This window comes from Haliotis asinina, chromosome 3 (assembly GCF_037392515.1).
Source record: "Haliotis asinina isolate JCU_RB_2024 chromosome 3, JCU_Hal_asi_v2, whole genome shotgun sequence".
Classification (NCBI taxonomy): Eukaryota; Metazoa; Mollusca; class Gastropoda; order Lepetellida; family Haliotidae; genus Haliotis; species Haliotis asinina.
In genome coordinates this window covers 88,992,243-89,013,229 of record NC_090282.1, presented here as the reverse complement: position 1 = coordinate 89,013,229, position 20,987 = coordinate 88,992,243, and the positions used below count along the sequence as shown (strand labels likewise).

At 47.7% G+C, this 20,987-nt stretch overlaps 1 protein-coding gene across 1 annotated transcript; it reads left to right on the top strand.

The window, feature by feature from the left end:
- Nucleotides 1–8,962: 8,962 nt before the first annotated feature.
- Nucleotides 8,963–9,771, top strand: LOC137279136 (ankyrin repeat domain-containing protein 50-like; the record flags this gene model as incomplete). The annotated part of the gene is made up of 1 exon (XM_067811613.1): nucleotides 8,963–9,771. A coding segment is annotated over one exon (809 nt), but the record flags the coding sequence as incomplete, so codon positions are not given.
- Nucleotides 9,772–20,987: the final 11,216 nt, after the last annotated feature.

Below are 20,987 nucleotides of genomic sequence, written 5' to 3'. Positions count from 1 at the left end.
CTAACCCTAACCCCTAACCTAACCCTTCCCTAACCCTAACCCTAACCCTAACCCTAACCCTAACCCTAACCCTAACCCTAACCCTAACCCTCACCCTAACCCTAACCCCTAACCCTAACCCTAACCCCTAACCCTAACCCTAACCCATACCAACCCTAACCCTAACCCTAACCCTAACCCTAACCCTAACCCTAACCCTAACCCTAACCCTAACCCTAACCCTAACCCTAACCCTAACCCTAACCCTAACCCTAACCCTAACCCTAACCCTAACCCTAACCCTAACCCTAACCCTAACCCTAACCCTAACCCTAACCCTAACCCTAACCCTAACCCTAACCCTAACCCTAACCCTAACCCTAACCCTAACCCTAACCCTAACCCTAACCCTAACCCTAACCCTAACCCTAACCCTAACCCTAACCCTAACCCTAACCCTAACCCTAACCCTAACCCTAACCCTAACCCTAACCCTAACCCTAACCCTACCCTAACCCTAACCCTAACCCTAACCCTAACCCTAACCCTAACCCTAACCCTAACCCTAACCCTAACCCTAACCTAACCCTAACCCTAACCCTAACCCTAACCCTAACCAACCCTAACCCTAACCCTAACCCTAACCCTAACCCTAACCCTAACCCTAACCCTAACCCTAACCCTAACCCTAACCCTAACCCTAACCCTAACCCTAACCCTAACCCTAACCCTAACCCTAACCCTAACCTAACCCTAACCCTAACCCTAACCCTAACCCTAACCCTAACCCTAACCCTAACCCTAACCCTAACCCTAACCCTAACCCTAACCCTAACCCTAACCCTAACCCTAACCCTAACCCTAACCCTAACCCTAACCCTAACCCTAACCCTAACCCTAACCCTAACCCTAACCCTAACCCTAACCCTAACCCTAACCCTAACCCTAACCCTAACCCTAACCCTAACCCTAACCCTAACCCTAACCCTAACCCTAACCCTAACCCTAACCCTAACCCTAACCCTAACCCTAACCCTAACCCTAACCCTAACCCTAACCCTAACCCTAACCCTAACCCTAACCCTAACCCTAACCCTAACCCTAACCCTAACCCTAACCCTAACCCTAACCCTAACCCTAACCCTAACCCTAACCCTAACCCTAACCCTAACCCTAACCCTAACCCTAACCCTAACCCTAACCCTAACCCTAACCCTAACCCTAACCCTAACCCTAACCCTAACCCTAACCCTAACCCTAACCCTAACCCTAACCCTAACCCTAACCCTAACCCTAACCCTAACCCTAACCCTAACCCTAACCCTAACCCTAACCCTAACCCTAACCCTAACCCTAACCCTAACCCTAACCCTAACCCTAACCCTAACCCTAACCTAACCCTAACCCTAACCCTAACCCTAACCCTAACCCTAACCCTAACCCTAACCCTAACCCTAACCCTAACCCTAACCCTAACCCTAACCCTAACCCTAACCCTAACCCTAACCCTAACCCTAACCCTAACCCTAACCCTAACCCTAACCCTAACCCTAACCCTAACCCTAACCCTAACCCTAACCCTAACCCTAACCCTAACCCTAACCCTAACCCTAACCCTAACCCTAACCCTAACCCTAACCCTAACCCTAACCCTAACCCTAACCCTAACCCTAACCCTAACCCTAACCCTAACCCTAACCCTAACCCTAACCCTAACCCTAACCCTAACCCTAACCCTAACCCTAACCCTAACCCTAACCCTAACCCTAACCCTAACCCTAACCCTAACCCTAACCCTAACCCTAACCCTAACCCTAACCCTAACCCTAACCCTAACCCTAACCCTAACCCTAACCCTAACCCTAACCCTAACCCTAACCCTAACCCTAACCCTAACCCTAACCCTAACCCTAACCCTAACCCTAACCCTAACCCTAACCCTAACCCTAACCCTAACCCTAACCCTAACCCTAACCCTAACCCTAACCCTAACCCTAACCCTAACCCTAACCCTAACCCTAACCCTAACCCTAACCCTAACCCTAACCCTAACCCTAACCCTAACCCTAACCCTAACCCTAACCCTAACCCTAACCCTAACCCTAACCCTAACCCTAACCCTAACCCTAACCCTAACCCTAACCCTAACCCTAACCCTAACCCTAACCCTAACCCTAACCCTAACCCTAACCCTAACCCTAACCCTAACCCTAACCCTAACCCTAACCCTAACCCTAACCCTAACCCTAACCCTAACCCTAACCCTAACCCTAACCCTAACCCTAACCCTAACCCTAACCCTAACCCTAACCCTAACCCTAACCCTAACCCTAACCCTAACCCTAACCCTAACCCTAACCCTAACCCTAACCCTAACCCTAACCCTAACCCTAACCCTAACCCTAACCCTAACCCTAACCCTAACCCTAACCCTAACCCTAACCCTAACCCTAACCCTAACCCTAACCCTAACCCTAACCCTAACCCTAACCCTAACCCTAACCCTAACCCTAACCCTAACCCTAACCCTAACCCTAACCCTAACCCTAACCCTAACCCTAACCCTAACCCTAACCCTAACCCTAACCCTAACCCTAACCCTAACCCTAACCCTAACCCTAACCCTAACCCTAACCCTAACCCTAACCCTAACCCTAACCCTAACCCTAACCCTAACCCTAACCCTAACCCTAACCCTAACCCTAACCCTAACCCTAACCCTAACCCTAACCCTAACCCTAACCCTAACCCTAACCCTAACCCTAACCCTAACCCTAACCCTAACCCTAACCCTAACCCTAACCCTAACCCTAACCCTAACCCTAACCCTAACCCTAACCCTAACCCTAACCCTAACCCTAACCCTAACCCTAACCCTAACCCTAACCCTAACCCTAACCCTAACCCTAACCCTAACCCTAACCCTAACCCTAACCCTAACCCTAACCCTAACCCTAACCCTAACCCTAACCCTAACCCTAACCCTAACCCTAACCCTAACCCTAACCCTAACCCTAACCCTAACCCTAACCCTAACCCTAACCCTAACCCTAACCCTAACCCTAACCCTAACCCTAACCCTAACCCTAACCCTAACCCTAACCCTAACCCTAACCCTAACCCTAACCCTAACCCTAACCCTAACCCTAACCCTAACCCTAACCCTAACCCTAACCCTAACCCTAACCCTAACCCTAACCCTAACCCTAACCCTAACCCTAACCCTAACCCTAACCCTAACCCTAACCCTAACCCTAACCCTAACCCTAACCCTAACCCTAACCCTAACCCTAACCCTAACCCTAACCCTAACCCTAACCCTAACCCTAACCCTAACCCTAACCCTAACCCTAACCCTAACCCTAACCCTAACCCTAACCCTAACCCTAACCCTAACCCTAACCCTAACCCTAACCCTAACCCTAACCCTAACCCTAACCCTAACCCTAACCCTAACCCTAACCCTAACCCTAACCCTAACCCTAACCCTAACCCTAACCCTAACCCTAACCCTAACCCTAACCCTAACCCTAACCCTAACCCTAACCCTAACCCTAACCCTAACCCTAACCCTAACCCTAACCCTAACCCTAACCCTAACCCTAACCCTAACCCTAACCCTAACCCTAACCCTAACCCTAACCCTAACCCTAACCCTAACCCTAACCCTAACCCTAACCCTAACCCTAACCCTAACCCTAACCCTAACCCTAACCCTAACCCTAACCCTAACCCTAACCCTAACCCTAACCCTAACCCTAACCCTAACCCTAACCCTAACCCTAACCCTAACCCTAACCCTAACCCTAACCCTAACCCTAACCCTAACCCTAACCCTAACCCTAACCCTAACCCTAACCCTAACCCTAACCCTAACCCTAACCCTAACCCTAACCCTAACCCTAACCCTAACCCTAACCCTAACCCTAACCCTAACCCTAACCCTAACCCTAACCCTAACCCTAACCCTAACCCTAACCCTAACCCTAACCCTAACCCTAACCCTAACCCTAACCCTAACCCTAACCCTAACCCTAACCCTAACCCTAACCCTAACCCTAACCCTAACCCTAACCCTAACCCTAACCCTAACCCTAACCCTAACCCTAACCCTAACCCTAACCCTAACCCTAACCCTAACCCTAACCCTAACCCTAACCCTAACCCTAACCCTAACCCTAACCCTAACCCTAACCCTAACCCTAACCCTAACCCTAACCCTAACCCTAACCCTAACCCTAACCCTAACCCTAACCCTAACCCTAACCCTAACCCTAACCCTAACCCTAACCCTAACCCTAACCCTAACCCTAACCCTAACCCTAACCCTAACCCTAACCCTAACCCTAACCCTAACCCTAACCCTAACCCTAACCCTAACCCTAACCCTAACCCTAACCCTAACCCTAACCCTAACCCTAACCCTAACCCTAACCCTAACCCTAACCCTAACCCTAACCCTAACCCTAACCCTAACCCTAACCCTAACCCTAACCCTAACCCTAACCCTAACCCTAACCCTAACCCTAACCCTAACCCTAACCCTAACCCTAACCCTAACCCTAACCCTAACCCTAACCCTAACCCTAACCCTAACCCTAACCCTAACCCTAACCCTAACCCTAACCCTAACCCTAACCCTAACCCTAACCCTAACCCTAACCCTAACCCTAACCCTAACCCTAACCCTAACCCTAACCCTAACCCTAACCCTAACCCTAACCCTAACCCTAACCCTAACCCTAACCCTAACCCTAACCCTAACCCTAACCCTAACCCTAACCCTAACCCTAACCCTAACCCTAACCCTAACCCTAACCCTAACCCTAACCCTAACCCTAACCCTAACCTAACCCTAACCCTAACCCTAACCCTAACCCTAACCCTAACCCTAACCCTAACCCTAACCCTAAACTAACCTAACCCTAACCCTAACCTAACCCTAACCCTAACCTAACCCTAACCCTAACCCTAACCCTAACCCTAACCCTAACCCTAACCCTAACCCTAACCCTAACCCTAACCCTAACCCTAACCCTAACCCTAACCCTAACCCTAACCCTAACCCTAACCCTAACCCTAACCCTAACCCTAACCCTAACCCTAACCCTAACCCTAACCCTAACCCTAACCCTAACCCTAACCCTAACCCTAACCCTAACCCTAACCCTAACCCTAACCCTAACCCTAACCCTAACCCTAACCCTAACCCTAACCCTAACCCTAACCCTAACCCTAACCCTAACCCTAACCCTAACCCTAACCCTAACCCTAACCCTAACCCTCAGGGATTCCTGCTGTTTGCTTCAATCCAACATGAAGAGGTTTCATGATTCTACTCCTCATATCAACACTTTTGCTGTCGTTCTTTGACTTCAGATTACCTGCCACTTTGTTAGCATACTACTGGGTGAAATGTTCCCTCATTAGCCCTTTCACTTCACCATTCACTGATATAGAGGTCCATCGGCTGCAACTCTCCAGTGTTAGGGTTAGCATACTACTGGGTGAATTGTTCCCTCATTAGCCCTTTCACTTCACCATTCACTGATATAGAGGTCCATCGGCTGTAACTCACCAGTGTTAGGGTTAGCATACTACTGGGTGAATTGTTCCCTCATTAGCCCTTTCACTTCACCATTCACTGATATAGAGGTCCATCGGCTGTAACTCACCAGTGTTAGGGTTAGCATACTACTGGGTGAATTGTTCCCTCATTAGCCCTTTCACTTCACCATTCACTGATATAGAGGTCCATCGGCTGTAACTCACCAGTGTTAGGGTTAGCATACTACTGGGTGAATTGTTCCCTCATTAGCCCTTTCACTTCACCATTCACTGATATAGAGGTCCATCGGCTGTTACTTGCCAGTGCACCCAGCCGGGACAAGCAAACTTTAAAACGTATGGATGAATGATTCGCAATGATGTGCGGCAAAAACATCGAAACTGAAGAGCAATGTCTGTTTCAATGGCAATTTCAATTCTTTTTTCAGCTTTTAAGTATAGGGCACCAACACATTTTCAATGTATTCCAGCATGGTATAGTCAGTGCTCCAGTGATTGGGTGAATGTGTGATATGCCTCGCCTCTGGAAACTTGTGATTGGCTTCACATCTGTCAGTCGTTCCCTGGTAGATAACTTGTAGAGGGATCATCTTGAATGATGTGGCACTTCCTAACATCATTGTAATTTCTCGTTTGTCATCATTTCCAATCAGATCTACATGCTTGGCTCCTTTACTTGTTAACGTCCAGTTTGATACAGCAACTATTTTTATGCCAGTTTTATCAAAGTATATTTTGACGTCAGCTGGGACTGACTTTGACAAACCTACTTCCCCTATTTCTGTAATGAACTCTTCCTGTTTTGTTTCATAATCCGACGATATTTTCCTGGCAGCTTCAGTTGCATTTCTCTTTACAAAGACGTGCCTGTGCAGAAAGGAGTCTGACCAACTTTTGTTTATCTTTATAGGGCTCCATTTTCCTCCAAAAGCAAGGGATTCTCACGCTTAACAATTCCCCTGCCAGTAGCTTTAGCAATGTTTCTGATCACGATCCCTCCAGTCTTACGAATTTCCAGTAACTGTTCATAGACAAGTTTAGCCAGGTCTCCTAAAAGCAGTGGGTGATCACGGCTTTTGAGTGCAATTTCAACAACTTTATCAGATGCATGTTTTGACACTGCAGAAAGGTAAGCTTTCTTCATGACCCGAACTGTACTTTCTCCGAACTGTATTTGCTCCGACGTTAAAATCCAACTCTTTGTTGAACTGCACTTTCACCGACGTTAAATCAAACTCTGCTGAACTGTACTTTCTCCAGCGCTAAAATCCAACTATTTGCTGAATTGTACTTTCTCCAGCGCCAAAATCCAAGTCTTTGCTGAACTGTACTTTCTCCGGCGCTAAAATCCAACTCCTTGCTGCAGTGCATTGCAGCGTGTGTGTTTCCATATTGAAAAGCGTACTTCGCTATTTTTTGCTCGGGTTTCTGGAGAATAATGGTTGTTGTTTCCCTTCCTTTTCATGCTCATACATCAATCAAAGATTAACGGAAAGCCAATTAAATATCATTTCATAAAAAAAAACATACGTATAGGATTACATATGAGACTGTACACAGTCCTTGAAGATTGTCTACTATACTTATGAGACTGTACCTAGTCCTGGAAGATTGTCTACTATACTTATGAGACTGTACCTAGTCCTGGAAGATTGTCTACTATACGTATGAGACTGTACCTAGTCCTGGAAGATTGTCTACTATACTTACGAGACTGTACCTAGTCCTGGAAGATTGTCTACTATACTTATGAGACTGTACCTAGTCCTGGAAGATTGTCTACTATACTTATGAGACTGTACCTAGTCCTGGAAGATTGTCTACTATACTTATGAGACTGTACCTAGTCCTGGAAGATTGTCTACTATACTTACGAGACTGTATCTAGTCCTGGAAGATTGTCTACTATACTTACGAGACTGTATCTAGTCCTGGAAGATTGTCTACTATACTTATGAGACTGTACCTAGTCCTGGAAGATTGTCTACTATACTTATGAGACTGTACCTAGTCTTGGAAGATTGTCTACTATACTTATGAGACTGTATCTAGTCTTGGAAGATTGTCTACTATGCTTATGAGACTGTACCCAGTTCTGGAAGAAGCAGCAAAAACACTGCGGCAACATCAAATAGCAAGTAGAAAAAGACATTGCATAAAAAATATCATAGGGTTACTAATTCCGTTGACGGTGCTGACTCCGTTTTGATGGTAAGCAGCATGGGTTTAGGCGCGGCAGGTGTCGGGTGGATAGCCTCTTATCCAGCATTGCAGTCATACCTGTAGTGCTAAGCACTAACAGCTAGGGCAGCATCACTGGTGGATTTGTACTTATCTTGTAGACTGCGATGTAGAGCACTGAAATATGATTAAATCTGAATTGTAGCCAAAGCAAAATTAATCTCCAGGGAAGTTTTCCTTAGGTATTTTCAGAATACCACAGAATGAACTGAGAGATTTGAACTGAGTCTAGTAAAAGCACTGTCTCCAGCGAAAACGAGAAATAAAAGTTCATAGAACATGGGAAACACCAGGCCCGGCAAGCCTTCCTGATCAAAACAAAATAAATTATAAGACATTCACAATAAACTGGTTCGCGGACATCAACATTAACAAAGCCAAGACGGGAGTTTGTCGGAGCGAGTGAGATGGCGACAGCCGAATAGCCAGCTGAGAGAGCTGAAAACTGAATACCTACCCACCAGAACTTTGGTGACTCAGTCAGTTACACTGCTGGGCAAAGTACAGCTTGCTTCGTGCAGCCATGCTGCTGTGCGACTGCGAGTTTATATTCCATCTGGAATCTAAAGATTTCCTGTAAAGGTTATCAGGATTGGAGTGTTTTCGATAGCAAGCAGTTGGTTACAATCCGACAATGGAGGAAGCTTGTTCATTGCATCTATCTTCAATTTCTTTCTGTCTTGTTGGGATTGTGACCATCCCATGAGAGCATTATACTAATATTTTTCAGAGTATATCAACCATCCAGTCACCCATTCACAGGCTTCATTCTGGCATCATTGCTGGAGCAGAGCAGTATACACAATACGGGAACACTCCCACACTGGCAGTAGATCGTAAAAATATCACTTATCAGGGATTTGATATCGTCCAATCATTCACCATACTACTAAAGAGATTTTCGTGGGAATGAATTGATATTCCACTCACCTTGGATCAGAATGTTATGTGCTGTGTTTGGGGTATAAGTTATGTGCTGTGTTTAGGTTATGTATTATGTATTTGGGTTATATGTTTGTGTAATTGCAAACAAAATTTGATGTAAAATATTCCAAACATTGCAATCCATCTTTCGTCACATTTTCTTTTGCTCATCAGTTAACCTGTTTGCAACGTCCTTATAACATCCACATACGAAAGATGACAACGATCTACCGGTAAAATTGTGTTACAGTGACCTCTTTCTGTGACCTTCATGGCGCCTCAAAAACTGGAGACCTGGGAAAGGTGAAGGACATCTTATCTGAGGGACGGGCGGACATTGACTGTAAAGAGTGGAAAAGTAGAACACCGGTGTTATTGTTGGCAGCTGGTCAAGGACATACAGACATAGTTCACCTACTCGTGAGTAATGGAGCTAGTGTGTCAGTTGTAGATGACTTCGGTTTCAACCTCCTTCACTCTGTCTGCCAGGGAGGAGATGTGGCGCTGGTGAAATATGTCCTTTCACTTCATAAACATGACATCAATGGAAAGGTATTATGTGGGGGAACACCACTTATGCTGGCTGCAGAGAATGGACACAGGAACGTGGTGGAGTTACTTGTGGGTCAAGGGGCCAATGTGTCGCTCCATGATAACAAAGGTAACAATGTCCTCCATTTTGCCTGTCGTGGTGGAGATGTGGAGGTGGTGAAGTATATCTTATCAGAGAACATGGTGAACATCGACAGTAGAGGCTGGAAGAGAATGACACCTGTGATGATGGCAGCAAGAACAGGCCATAGGGATGTGGTGGAGTCTCTTGTGAGAAAAGGGGCTAATGTGTTACTCCGGGGTGCAAGTAAAAACACTATCCTTCATTTTGCCTGTCGTGGTGGAGATGTGGAGGTGGTGAAGTACGTCCTTGCACACAACATGGTGGACATCAACAGTAGAGGCTGGAAGAGAATGACACCCGTGATGATGGCAGCAACAAAAGGGTATAAAGATGTGGTGGAGTTGCTTGTAAGGAAAGGAGCCAATGTGACTCTCCAGGGTTGAAAATGTAAAAATATCCTTCACTTTGCCTGTGAAGGGGGAAGTGTGGAGGTGGTGAAGTATTTACTCTCACAGAACATCAACATCAACAGTAGAATGAGGAATGGAAGGACACCATTGGTGATTGCAGAAATATCAGGACACAAGGATGTGGTGGAGTTACTTGTGAGTAGAGGAGCTGACAGGTCATTTTAGTACAACAAATAGTAACAAAACCTTGAGTGTCAGCTGAGAGAAGGGGAGGTTGTGAAGAATCTCACTGGATGTTCATTGTAAATGTTTTGGACTGTGGTGTGTGTATTTGTACAAAATGAATATAATCCAATAAATGCAGCCTGTAAAATATGATCGAAACATATTTGCTATTAAACATACTATCGAGCAGAAATAAACGAGACTTTTCACAGTGCTGTCTATGTTGTATTTTATAGTAAAATTTCATAAAATTTGTCACAGATGTGTCTGATGCCCTGTCCTTAAAAGGAAATATATCTTGGTAGTCGGTCAGTCCTCCGTTTCTCTGTATGCACTGCTGAATTCGGTGCGGCATGGAATCTATTAAATTATATAGGTAAGTTTGGAGTAGGTCCATCCATGTTTGGTCAGTAACATGACGCCACTCGCGGATGCTTTTGGGTTCCAACTTCTCAACTTTGTCCTTTATGATCTGCCACACATTTTCAACTGGATTTAAGTCTGGTGACGCAGCGGAAATTTAATTAGGTCATGTGATTGGCTTCCAGCCATGTCAAGGTATGAACTGATTTGTGGATCGTTGCATTGTCTTGCTGAAGTTGGAATCTGATTCCTCTTTGACCTATGTGGGAATCTAGTACGCCTTGCTGTAAAATATCATAATATTTGCGAGAATCAAATCTGCTCTCCATCTTCAGCAGAGGCGTCACAACGAGTTTACTGATGCCACCCCACACCATGACACTTAAAAAGACTTCAGTACCATTTTCAAACACTTTCCTCCCTGAGACCAGCTCTTCCTCATTATTCTGTAAAACTGAAATTTACTCTCGTCTGTGAAAATCACAAAGGCCTATATCAGGGGGCAAGAGACGTAGGGTGCCGTCACTTAACGGCCGCCTGGGCCCTGACCATGCACGGCCCATTCCTATGTTGCACATCGACGTAAAGCTGGTTTCCAGGCCTATCTGGCGGTGTCATCAGAAATGACCTGTCGTCGACAGGTTCGACGTCGGGACGATGTAACTCGATTTTTGGCAGCTTTTCACGCTGCGGGTACTTGTCATGTTTCGTACATCGACCCCAGGGTTTTGATTTGACTCTGGATCGGAAGCCCTGTGTCTTGGCTTTCACGTCATGTGCGACACATGCGGGTGCAGTCATGTTTTCCCACCCTTAAAGCCACCCAAAGCTAAGCCCCGTGCGCGTAACGGAGGCCAAAACAGCTCAGATTTGATATCACCAGGGTTTGATCTATGCATCCTGCGTTCACTAATTGTCCCATCCCGGGAGAAAGAGACATACTGCACACATATCATACATGAAAATTCGGCCACGTGCATGAAGCACCTGGGGTTATCACGGGGTCGACATGGGGTGCCTGGTTGGGCGTCCACGCCCATTTTCCCATCTGTTATAGACCTGTAATTTTACCAAGACAAAAGCCTTACTCGGAGAGCATCTTTTAAACGTCACTCGAACGTTGAATATTCACATCCTATTGACAGGTTTCACATCGACGTGAAGCTGGTCCCCAGGGCTATCTGGTGGTAACATCAGAAGTGACAAATCTTTACCGGGTTCGACGCCGGGGCGCTTTTAAGCCCGATTTATCCCGATTTATGGCAATTTTTTCACGCTGTAGGTACTTGTCATGTTTCGTACATCGACCCCAGGGTTTTGTCTTCGACATGGGTCGGAAGCCCTGTGTCTTGACTTTCGCGTCATGTGCGACACGTGTGGCTGCCGTTATGTTTTCCCACCCTTAAAGCCACCCAAAGCCAAAGCCTGTGCGTGCGGCGGGATGCAAAACAGCTTATTTGATATCACGCGAGTGAGTGAGTGAGTGAGTGAGTGAGTGAGTGAGTGAGTGAGTGAGTGAGTGAGTGAGTGAGTGAGTGAGTGAGTGAGTGAGTGAGTGAGTGAGTGAGTGAGTGAGTGAGTGAGTGAGTGAGTGAGTGAGTGAGTGAGTGAGTGAGTGAGTGAGTGAGTGAGTGAGTGAGTGAGTGAGTGAGTGAGTGAGTGAGAGTGATTAAACATACCTACACATACACTTACGAATTGAAAGCCAGAACTGCCCATTAGCTTTTGGTGTCAGGTGTACGCCGTCCTTGGCTAGCAGCGCAGGTCCCATCCTCATGTGCTGGCTGTGTTCCCAAAGGGTGGCATCCAGACGGCGTCGCAACATCTTCTTCAAGCGCCGGTTCGCCTCCACCACCTTCCGCTTGTAGGCAGAGACCGTCATGTTCCTTGGTTTTACCCTCGGAAACAGACTCCCTATCACCGCCCTGGAGCCTGGCCGTTTCCACCGAAGGTAGTCCAGAAGATCCAGCAGGTCTTCGACCAGGTCCCGAGGATCAGTAGAGGCCGACACGTCGTTCTCTCCCACTTGAAAGAACACAATGCCCTGAAAAGCTGCATCAAGGGCATCCACCTCAGCTTTCATCCGAGCGACGGTCGCCCCTCCGATCCCACGCACGGTAGTGAGGATGCCATGTGGAGGGGGACAGACTTGAACAAGTCGCCGCACGAAACTATGCCCCAGGATGGCAAAGTGCAGTGGCTTTGAAACAGGAGCTTCAAAAAGTGCGCAGGCCATGACTTGAATGAAGTTAGTCTTCAAAAACGATTTCTGACAATGAGTTGTGTCAAATAATATCAGCACAAGTGCCGTGATGCTCGTATCTGACTGCTAAGTATATATAGCCTGGGTCATTGATACGTGTTTGTACTGAGCTCTGCATTGAACTCACGGGATCAATCGTTCATGGATTAAGACCTGTTGTTAGCTTAAGCCTGACACGACTCACTCATCTCGTTCAGTTATGGGATAAAACAACGAGTCAATGATTGGTGTTTTCAGTCGTAATTGCCGCCACTTTGATTGGCTTCTCACTCAGAAACTCACGGATTAGGCATTACCATCAAAGCATCAGAGCCAAGCTTGTGTGTCCCACCCCGACAAGTGCTTCTGCAAACATGACACCAGTCACGGCACAATTCCAGACAATGTAGTGATGTGATGTGATTGTGTTTGTCTTGTGTGAGGGTGACCTGTAGTAACGCTAAGAATCACAAAGGCAGTGTCTTCGCTTTCTCTCCAGCTGGAATTAAAGACAATACCAAGGCTACATTTCCATACAGCATCAAACAACTTCCATACAACATCAAACTATCGGGAGTACGGATCACACCAGCTGGAACTAAAGACAATGCCAAGGCTACATTTCCATACAACATCAAACAACTTCCATGCAGCATCAAACTATCGGGAGTACGGATCACACCAGCTGGAACTAAAGACAATACCAAGGCTACATTTCCATGCAACATCAAACTATCGGCAAACATGGAAACCCGGCATTAAGCATCACACCAGCTGGAATTAAAGACAATGCCAAGGCTACATTTCCATACAACATCAAACAACTTCCATGCAGCATCAAACTATCGGGAGTACGGATCACACCAGCTGGAACTAAAGACAATACCAAGGCTACATTTCCATGCAACATCAAACTATCGGCAAACATGGAAACCCGGCATTAAGCATCACACCAGCTGGAATTAAAGACAATGCCAAGGCTACATTTCCATACAACATCAAACAACTTCCATGCAGCATCAAACTATCGGGAGTACGGATCACACCAGCTGGAACTAAAGACAATACCAAGGCTACATTTCCATGCAACATCAAACTATCGGCAAACATGGAAACCCGGTACTAAGCATCACACCAGCTGGAATTAAAGACAATTTTTCCGGGCCAGTTTGTAGGCATTGAAAATATGGCACCTTCACCCGGTAACATATTATCAATGCCTCGGCCGAACGACTGACTTTGTAGACCTTGATGCAAGTATACCATTTCACTTGGGTCAAGGGTTACATCATCTACCCTTTTCCACCTACTTTGTTTATTTCGCGCTTTTAGTTTTTTATTAGTGGTGTTAGGTGTTTTTGGTTTGAGTTGGTAATGTTTGAGTTTCGTAGTCACCTTCTCTCTCTCTTGGTAATTTTTTCACGTTAATTTAATGTTTTTGGTTTGGGGTTAAGTGGTTTAGGCGGTGTTACTTTTGTCCTTTTAGTTTGGCGTTTATCTCCAGTTTTACGTTCTGTCATTGTCAGTGTTTATTATTCAGTTATGCGCACCGCGGTATTCATGGTTTTAGCTTTAAATTTATGTCATTTAGGTTTGGGTTAGCGGATTAGTTTTAACATTGTCGGTATTGATGATTTTAGCTTTAAGGTTATGTCATTTAGGTTAATTCGGAATGGGTTAGTGATTTGGTGTAGAGAGAAGGACGTGGACTTTCCGTTTTAATTTTATGTTACTTTGATTGGAGGTTAATGGTTTGGATTAGAAGGGAACAGCGTTAGGTTGTTCTTTTAATTTAGCATGCACCATGATAACCATAGCTCACGAATTACTGAATACCCATACAATTGCCGTACATAATGGACAGATACCTCAAATATGTTAACACAAATGTATCATACAAATCATGAAACCTGGAAGGATACAACTTTCATTCCAAAGTCTGATTGCTGTGAAGGCACACTTGAGTCGACGTAGGAAGGAGGTCGTGGTTCTTCAAGTACTGTTGGCAGTTGAGCTGCTACACGTGAACAACACACACTACGCTTTACATCAACATGCATAACAAAACGTCAATGTCCGTCTGGCATGTCATGCCGTCGCATCTACCCATCAAGTAGATGTCTCACGTAGCTGTAGACACTACAGCAATAAACCGCTCATTTCCCATATGCCACACCTTAGGGAATCGCAAAGATTTGACACGGCAAATCATGAACAATTACCACCAAATCGACCTAGAGTCTCCTGTCAAGACTCGAACTGGTCTGCCTGCGCCAGCTACCGTTTTACAATCATCGGCACTCCTCTCGGGATCGACCCTCGCCTGCTATGCAACACCAGCATGTCGATCTGCTTCCGACACTATCACCCATCTCTAGGCAAAAGTCAGCAGAGTCTACACTTGCTCACGGGCAAATCAAGACTCGAACGGGTTTGCCTGCGCCAGCTACCGTTTCACCATCATCGACTCTCCTCTCGGGATCGTCCCCTCGCCTGCTATGCAACACCAGCATGTCGATCTGCTTCCGACACTATCACCCATCTCTAGGCAAAAGTCAGCAGAGTCTACACTTGCTCACGGGCAAATCAAGACTCGAACGGGTTTGCCTGCGCCAGCTACCGTTTTACCATCATCGCCTCTCGTCTCGAGGTCGCCCCCTCAACCTCTGTGCAACACCAGTGTTTTGCCTGCTTCGTGGCTGAGACATCGCCTGCTTCTAGGTAAAATCACCGGCGTATGCACTTGCTTGCGGGCGAATCAAGACTCGAACCGGTTCGCTGCGCCAGCTACCCTGTCACCATCATCGCCTATCCTCTCGGGATCGTCCCCTCGCCTGCTATGCAACACCAACCTGTCGCTCTGCTTCCGACACTATCACCCATCTCTAGGCAAAAGTCAGCAGAGTCTACACTTGCTCACGGGCAAATCAAGACTCGAACGGGTTTGCCTGCGCCAGCTACCGTTTCACCATCATCGAGTCTCCTCTCGGGATCGTCCCCTCGCCTGCTATGCAACACCAGCATGTCGATCTGCTTCCGACACTATCACCCATCTCTAGGCAAAAGTCAGCAGAGTCTACACTTGCTCACGGGCAAATCAAGACTCGAACGGGTTTGCCTGCGCCAGCTACCGTTTCACCATCATCGAGTCTCCTCTCGGGATCGTCCCCTCGCCTGCTATGCAACACCAGCATGTCGATCTGCTTCCGACACTATCACCCATCTCTAGGCAAAAGTCAGCAGAGTCTACACTTGCTCACGGGCAAATCAAGACTCGAACGGGTTTGCCTGCGCCAGCTACCGTTTCACCATCATCGACTCTCCTCTCGGGATCGTCCCCTCGCCTGCTATGCAACACCAGCCTGTCGATCTGCTTCCGACACTATCACCCATCTCTAGGCAAAAGTCAGCAGAGTCTACACTTGCTCACGGGCAAATCAAGACTCGAACGGGTTTGCCTGCGCCAGCTACCGTTTTACCATCATCGCCTCTCGTCTCGAGGTCGCCCCCTCAACCTCTGTGCAACACCAGTGTTTTGCCTGCTTCGTGGCTGAGACATCGCCTGCTTCTAGGTAAAATCACCGGCGTATGCACTTGTTTGCGGGCGAATCAAGACTCGAACCGGTTCGCTGCGCCAGCTACCCTGTCACCATCATCGCTTATCCTCTCGGGATCATTCCCTCGCCTCCTATGCAACACCAGTATGTCGCTCTGCTTCCGACACTATCACCCATCTCTAGGCAAAAGTCAGCAGAGTCTACACTTGCTCACGGGCAAATCAAGACTCGAACGGGTTTGCCTGCGCCAGCTACCGTTTCACCATCATCGACTCTCCTCTCGGGATCGTCCCCTCGCCTCCTATGCAACACCAGCATGTCGATCTGCTTCCGACACTATCACCCATCTGTAGGCAAAAGTCAGCAGAGTCTACACTTGCTCACGGGCAAATCAAGACTCGAACGGGTTTGCCTGCGCCAGCTACCGTTTCACCATCATCGACTCTCCTCTCGGGATCGTCCCCTCGCCTGCTATGCAACACCAGCATGTCGATCTGCTTCCGACACTATCACCCATCTGTAGGCAAAAGTCAGCAGAGTCTACACTTGCTCACGGGCAAATCAAGACTCGAACGGGTTTGCCTGCGCCAGCTACCGTTTCACCATCATCGACTCTCCTCTCGGGATCGTCCCCTCGCCTCCTATGCAACACCAGCCTGTCGATCTGCTTCCGACACTATCACCCATCTCTAGGCAAAAGTCAGCAGAGTCTACACTTGCTCACGGGCAAATCAAGACTCGAACGGGTTTGCCTGCGCCAGCTACCGTTTTACCATCATCGCCTCTCGTCTCGAGGTCGCCCTCTCAACCTCTGTGCAACACCAGTGTTTTGCCTGCTTCGTGGCTGAGACATCGCCTGCTTCTAGGTAAAATCACCGGCGTATGCACTTGTTTGCGGGCGAATCAAGACTCGAACCGGTTCGCTGCGCCAGCTACCCTGTCACCATCATCGCCTATCCTCTCGGGATCGTCCCCTCGCCTGCTATGCAACACCAACCTGTCGCTCTGCTTCCGACACTATCACCCATCTCTAGGCAAAAGTCAGCAGAGTCTACACTTGCTCACGGGCAAATCAAGACTCGAACGGGTTTGCCTGCGCCAGCTACCGTTTCACCATCATCGAGTCTCCTCTCGGGATCGTCCCCTCGCCTGCTATGCAACACCAGCATGTCGATCTGCTTCCGACACTATCACCCATCTCTAGGCAAAAGTCAGCAGAGTCTACACTTGCTCACGGGCAAATCAAGACTCGAACGGGTTTGCCTGCGCCAGCTACCGTTTCACCATCATCGAGTCTCCTCTCGGGATCGTCCCCTCGCCTGCTATGCAACACCAGCATGTCGATCTGCTTCCGACACTATCACCCATCTCTAGGCAAAAGTCAGCAGAGTCTACACTTGCTCACGGGCAAATCAAGACTCGAACGGGTTTGCCTGCGCCAGCTACCGTTTCACCATCATCGACTCTCCTCTCGGGATCGTCCCCTCGCCTGCTATGCAACACCAGCCTGTCGATCTGCTTCCGACACTATCACCCATCTCTAGGCAAAAGTCAGCAGAGTCTACACTTGCTCACGGGCAAATCAAGACTCGAACGGGTTTGCCTGCGCCAGCTACCGTTTTACCATCATCGCCTCTCGTCTCGAGGTCGCCCCCTCAACCTCTGTGCAACACCAGTGTTTTGCCTGCTTCGTGGCTGAGACATCGCCTGCTTCTAGGTAAAATCACCGGCGTATGCACTTGTTTGCGGGCGAATCAAGACTCGAACCGGTTCGCTGCGCCAGCTACCCTGTCACCATCATCGCTTATCCTCTCGGGATCATTCCCTCGCCTCCTATGCAACACCAGTATGTCGCTCTGCTTCCGACACTATCACCCATCTCTAGGCAAAAGTCAGCAGAGTCTACACTTGCTCACGGGCAAATCAAGACTCGAACGGGTTTGCCTGCGCCAGCTACCGTTTCACCATCATCGACTCTCCTCTCGGGATCGTCCCCTCGCCTCCTATGCAACACCAGCATGTCGATCTGCTTCCGACACTATCACCCATCTCTAGGCAAAAGTCAGCAGAGTCTACACTTGCTCACGGGCAAATCAAGACTCGAACGGGTTTGCCTGCGCCAGCTACCGTTTCACCATCATCGACTCTCCTCTCGGGATCGTCCCCTCGCCTGCTATGCAACACCAGCATGTCGATCTGCTTCCGACACTATCACCCATCTCTAGGCAAAAGTCAGCAGAGTCTACACTTGCTCACGGGCAAATCAAGACTCGAACGGGTTTGCCTGCGCCAGCTACCGTTTCACCATCATCGACTCTCCTCTCGGGATCGTCCCCTCGCCTGCTATGCAACACCAGCCTGTCGATCTGCTTCCGACACTATCACCCATCTCTAGGCAAAAGTCAGCAGAGTCTACACTTGCTCACGGGCAAATCAAGACTCGAACGGGTTTGCCTGCGCCAGCTACCGTTTTACCATCATCGCCTCTCGTCTCGAGGTCGCCCTCTCAACCTCTGTGCAACACCAGTGTTTTGCCTGCTTCGTGGCTGAGACATCGCCTGCTTCTAGGTAAAATCACCGGCGTATGCACTTGTTTGCGGGCGAATCAAGACTCGAACCGGTTCGCTGCGCCAGCTACCCTGTCACCATCATCGCTTATCCTCTCGGGATCATTCCCTCGCCTCCTATGCAACACCAGTATGTCGCTCTGCTTCCGACACTATCACCCATCTCTAGGCAAAAGTCAGCAGAGTCTACACTTGCTCACGGGCAAATCAAGACTCGAACGGGTTTGCCTGCGCCAGCTACCGTTTCACCATCATCGACTCTCCTCTCGGGATCGTCCCCTCGCCTCCTATGCAACACCAGCATGTCGATCTGCTTCCGACACTATCACCCATCTCTAGGCAAAAGTCAGCAGAGTCTACACTTGCTCACGGGCAAATCAAGACTCGAACGGGTTTGCCTGCGCCAGCTACCGTTTCACCATCATCGACTCTCCTCTCGGGATCGTCCCCTCGCCTCCTATGCAACACCAGCATGTCGATCTGCTTCCGACACTATCACCCATCTCTAGGCAAAAGTCAGCAGAGTCTACACTTGCTCACGGGCAAATCAAGACTCGAACGGGTTTGCCTGCGCCAGCTACCGTTTCACCATCATCGACTCTCCTCTCGGGATCGTCCCCTCGCCTGCTATGCAACACCAGCATATTGTTCTGCTTCTCGCAAACTCGCCATTGAGCCCCCTGTCAAGACTCGATAGTTTTCCGTTTTGCTACACCATGACCGCTTATGGATCGAGCGTCTTCGGCAGAACGAATGATGAATAGTATGAACAACGTCGCGCGCCGTTGCTCACGCTAACCACCACGTCAACCAAGTGCTTGATCATGGTGGAGGTCGGAATTATCCCCCTATGCACAACCTTGATACTTTCCAACCTCCGTGGGCAGACGTAGAGGGCAGCGTCGCAATTTCCGCATCGCCGTTCCGTTCCCGTCCCGTCTACGTTCGTGCCCGGGGAACGTAGGCATTTTCCGAGCAGTGGCCAAGCTGGCTCGGGTTCCCCTTGTGTAGAAAAGTACGTAAATACGTTGGATAGTTAAACTTTCACCTGACGATAGTACACATTTTAAAAAGTTTAGATTTACTTTATTTGAAAAGATAGAGCAACGAAATTTTGCATGTACCTCCGCCATTAAATGGGCTTTCTGGCAATACCATCCAATTTGACATCTGACTTTTAGAAAAGAAGTTACATAGTATTTTTTTAAAAAGTACAGTAAAAAACGACTATTTTTTCGAACAAATTGTGCAATATACTTTACAATTTTCAGAATAGATGAAATCTGCTTACACCATTGTTGCCGTCACCAGAAGAGCTTTCTAATGATACCAAAAAATGTATGCTACAGACTAGAGTGCTGCAGTTAGAAGCAAAAAAGACGCAATAAGGCAACACGAGAGCAAATGCGCCATTGAAAGGCCGTAGACGCGAAAAGCGGCGGTATATACGGACGTGTGTAGCCTCTCCAAAAACCATTGTATATGTACATGTGATACGTCGTTAGAAGCAGATTTGAAAGGGCATTCATACGCATTATGGACATTTAGGAACGAGAAAACGATATAAAAATTATCAACGAAATTAACTTCCGATTACCGATCCGTTGACACGGAAATAGCATGCGGCAGTACATGCGGACAGCTATACACAACATTGCAGACGTGCATGTTATACATCGCTAGAAACCCCATGGAAAGACCTTTCAAATGAATCATAGACATAAGAAATCCAATGAGGGATAACGAAATTAGAACGAAAGTCTACTTCCGCTAACGGCGCCGTTGCGACGGAACTAACATGCGGCATCAAATCTGGACAGCTATACACAACATTGCAGACGTGCATGTTATACATCGCTAGAAACCCCATGGAAAGGCCTTTCAAATGAATCATAGATATAAGAAATCCAATGAGGGATAACGAAATTAGGACGAAAGCCTACTTCCGCTAACGGCGCCGTTGGGACGGAACTAACATGCGGCATTACATACGGACAGCTATACACAACATTGCAGACGTACATGTTATACATCGCTAGAAACCCCATGGAAAGACCTTTCAAATGAATCATAGATATTAGAAATCCAATGAGGGATAACGAAATTAGAACGAAAGTCTACTTCCGCTACCGGCGCCTTTGCGACGGAACTAACATGCGGCATCAAATCTGGACAGCTATACACAACATTGCAGACGTGCATGTCATACATCGCCAGAAACCCCATGAAGAGACCTTTCAAATGAATCATAGATATTAGAAATCCAATGAGGGATAACGAAATTAGAACGAAAGT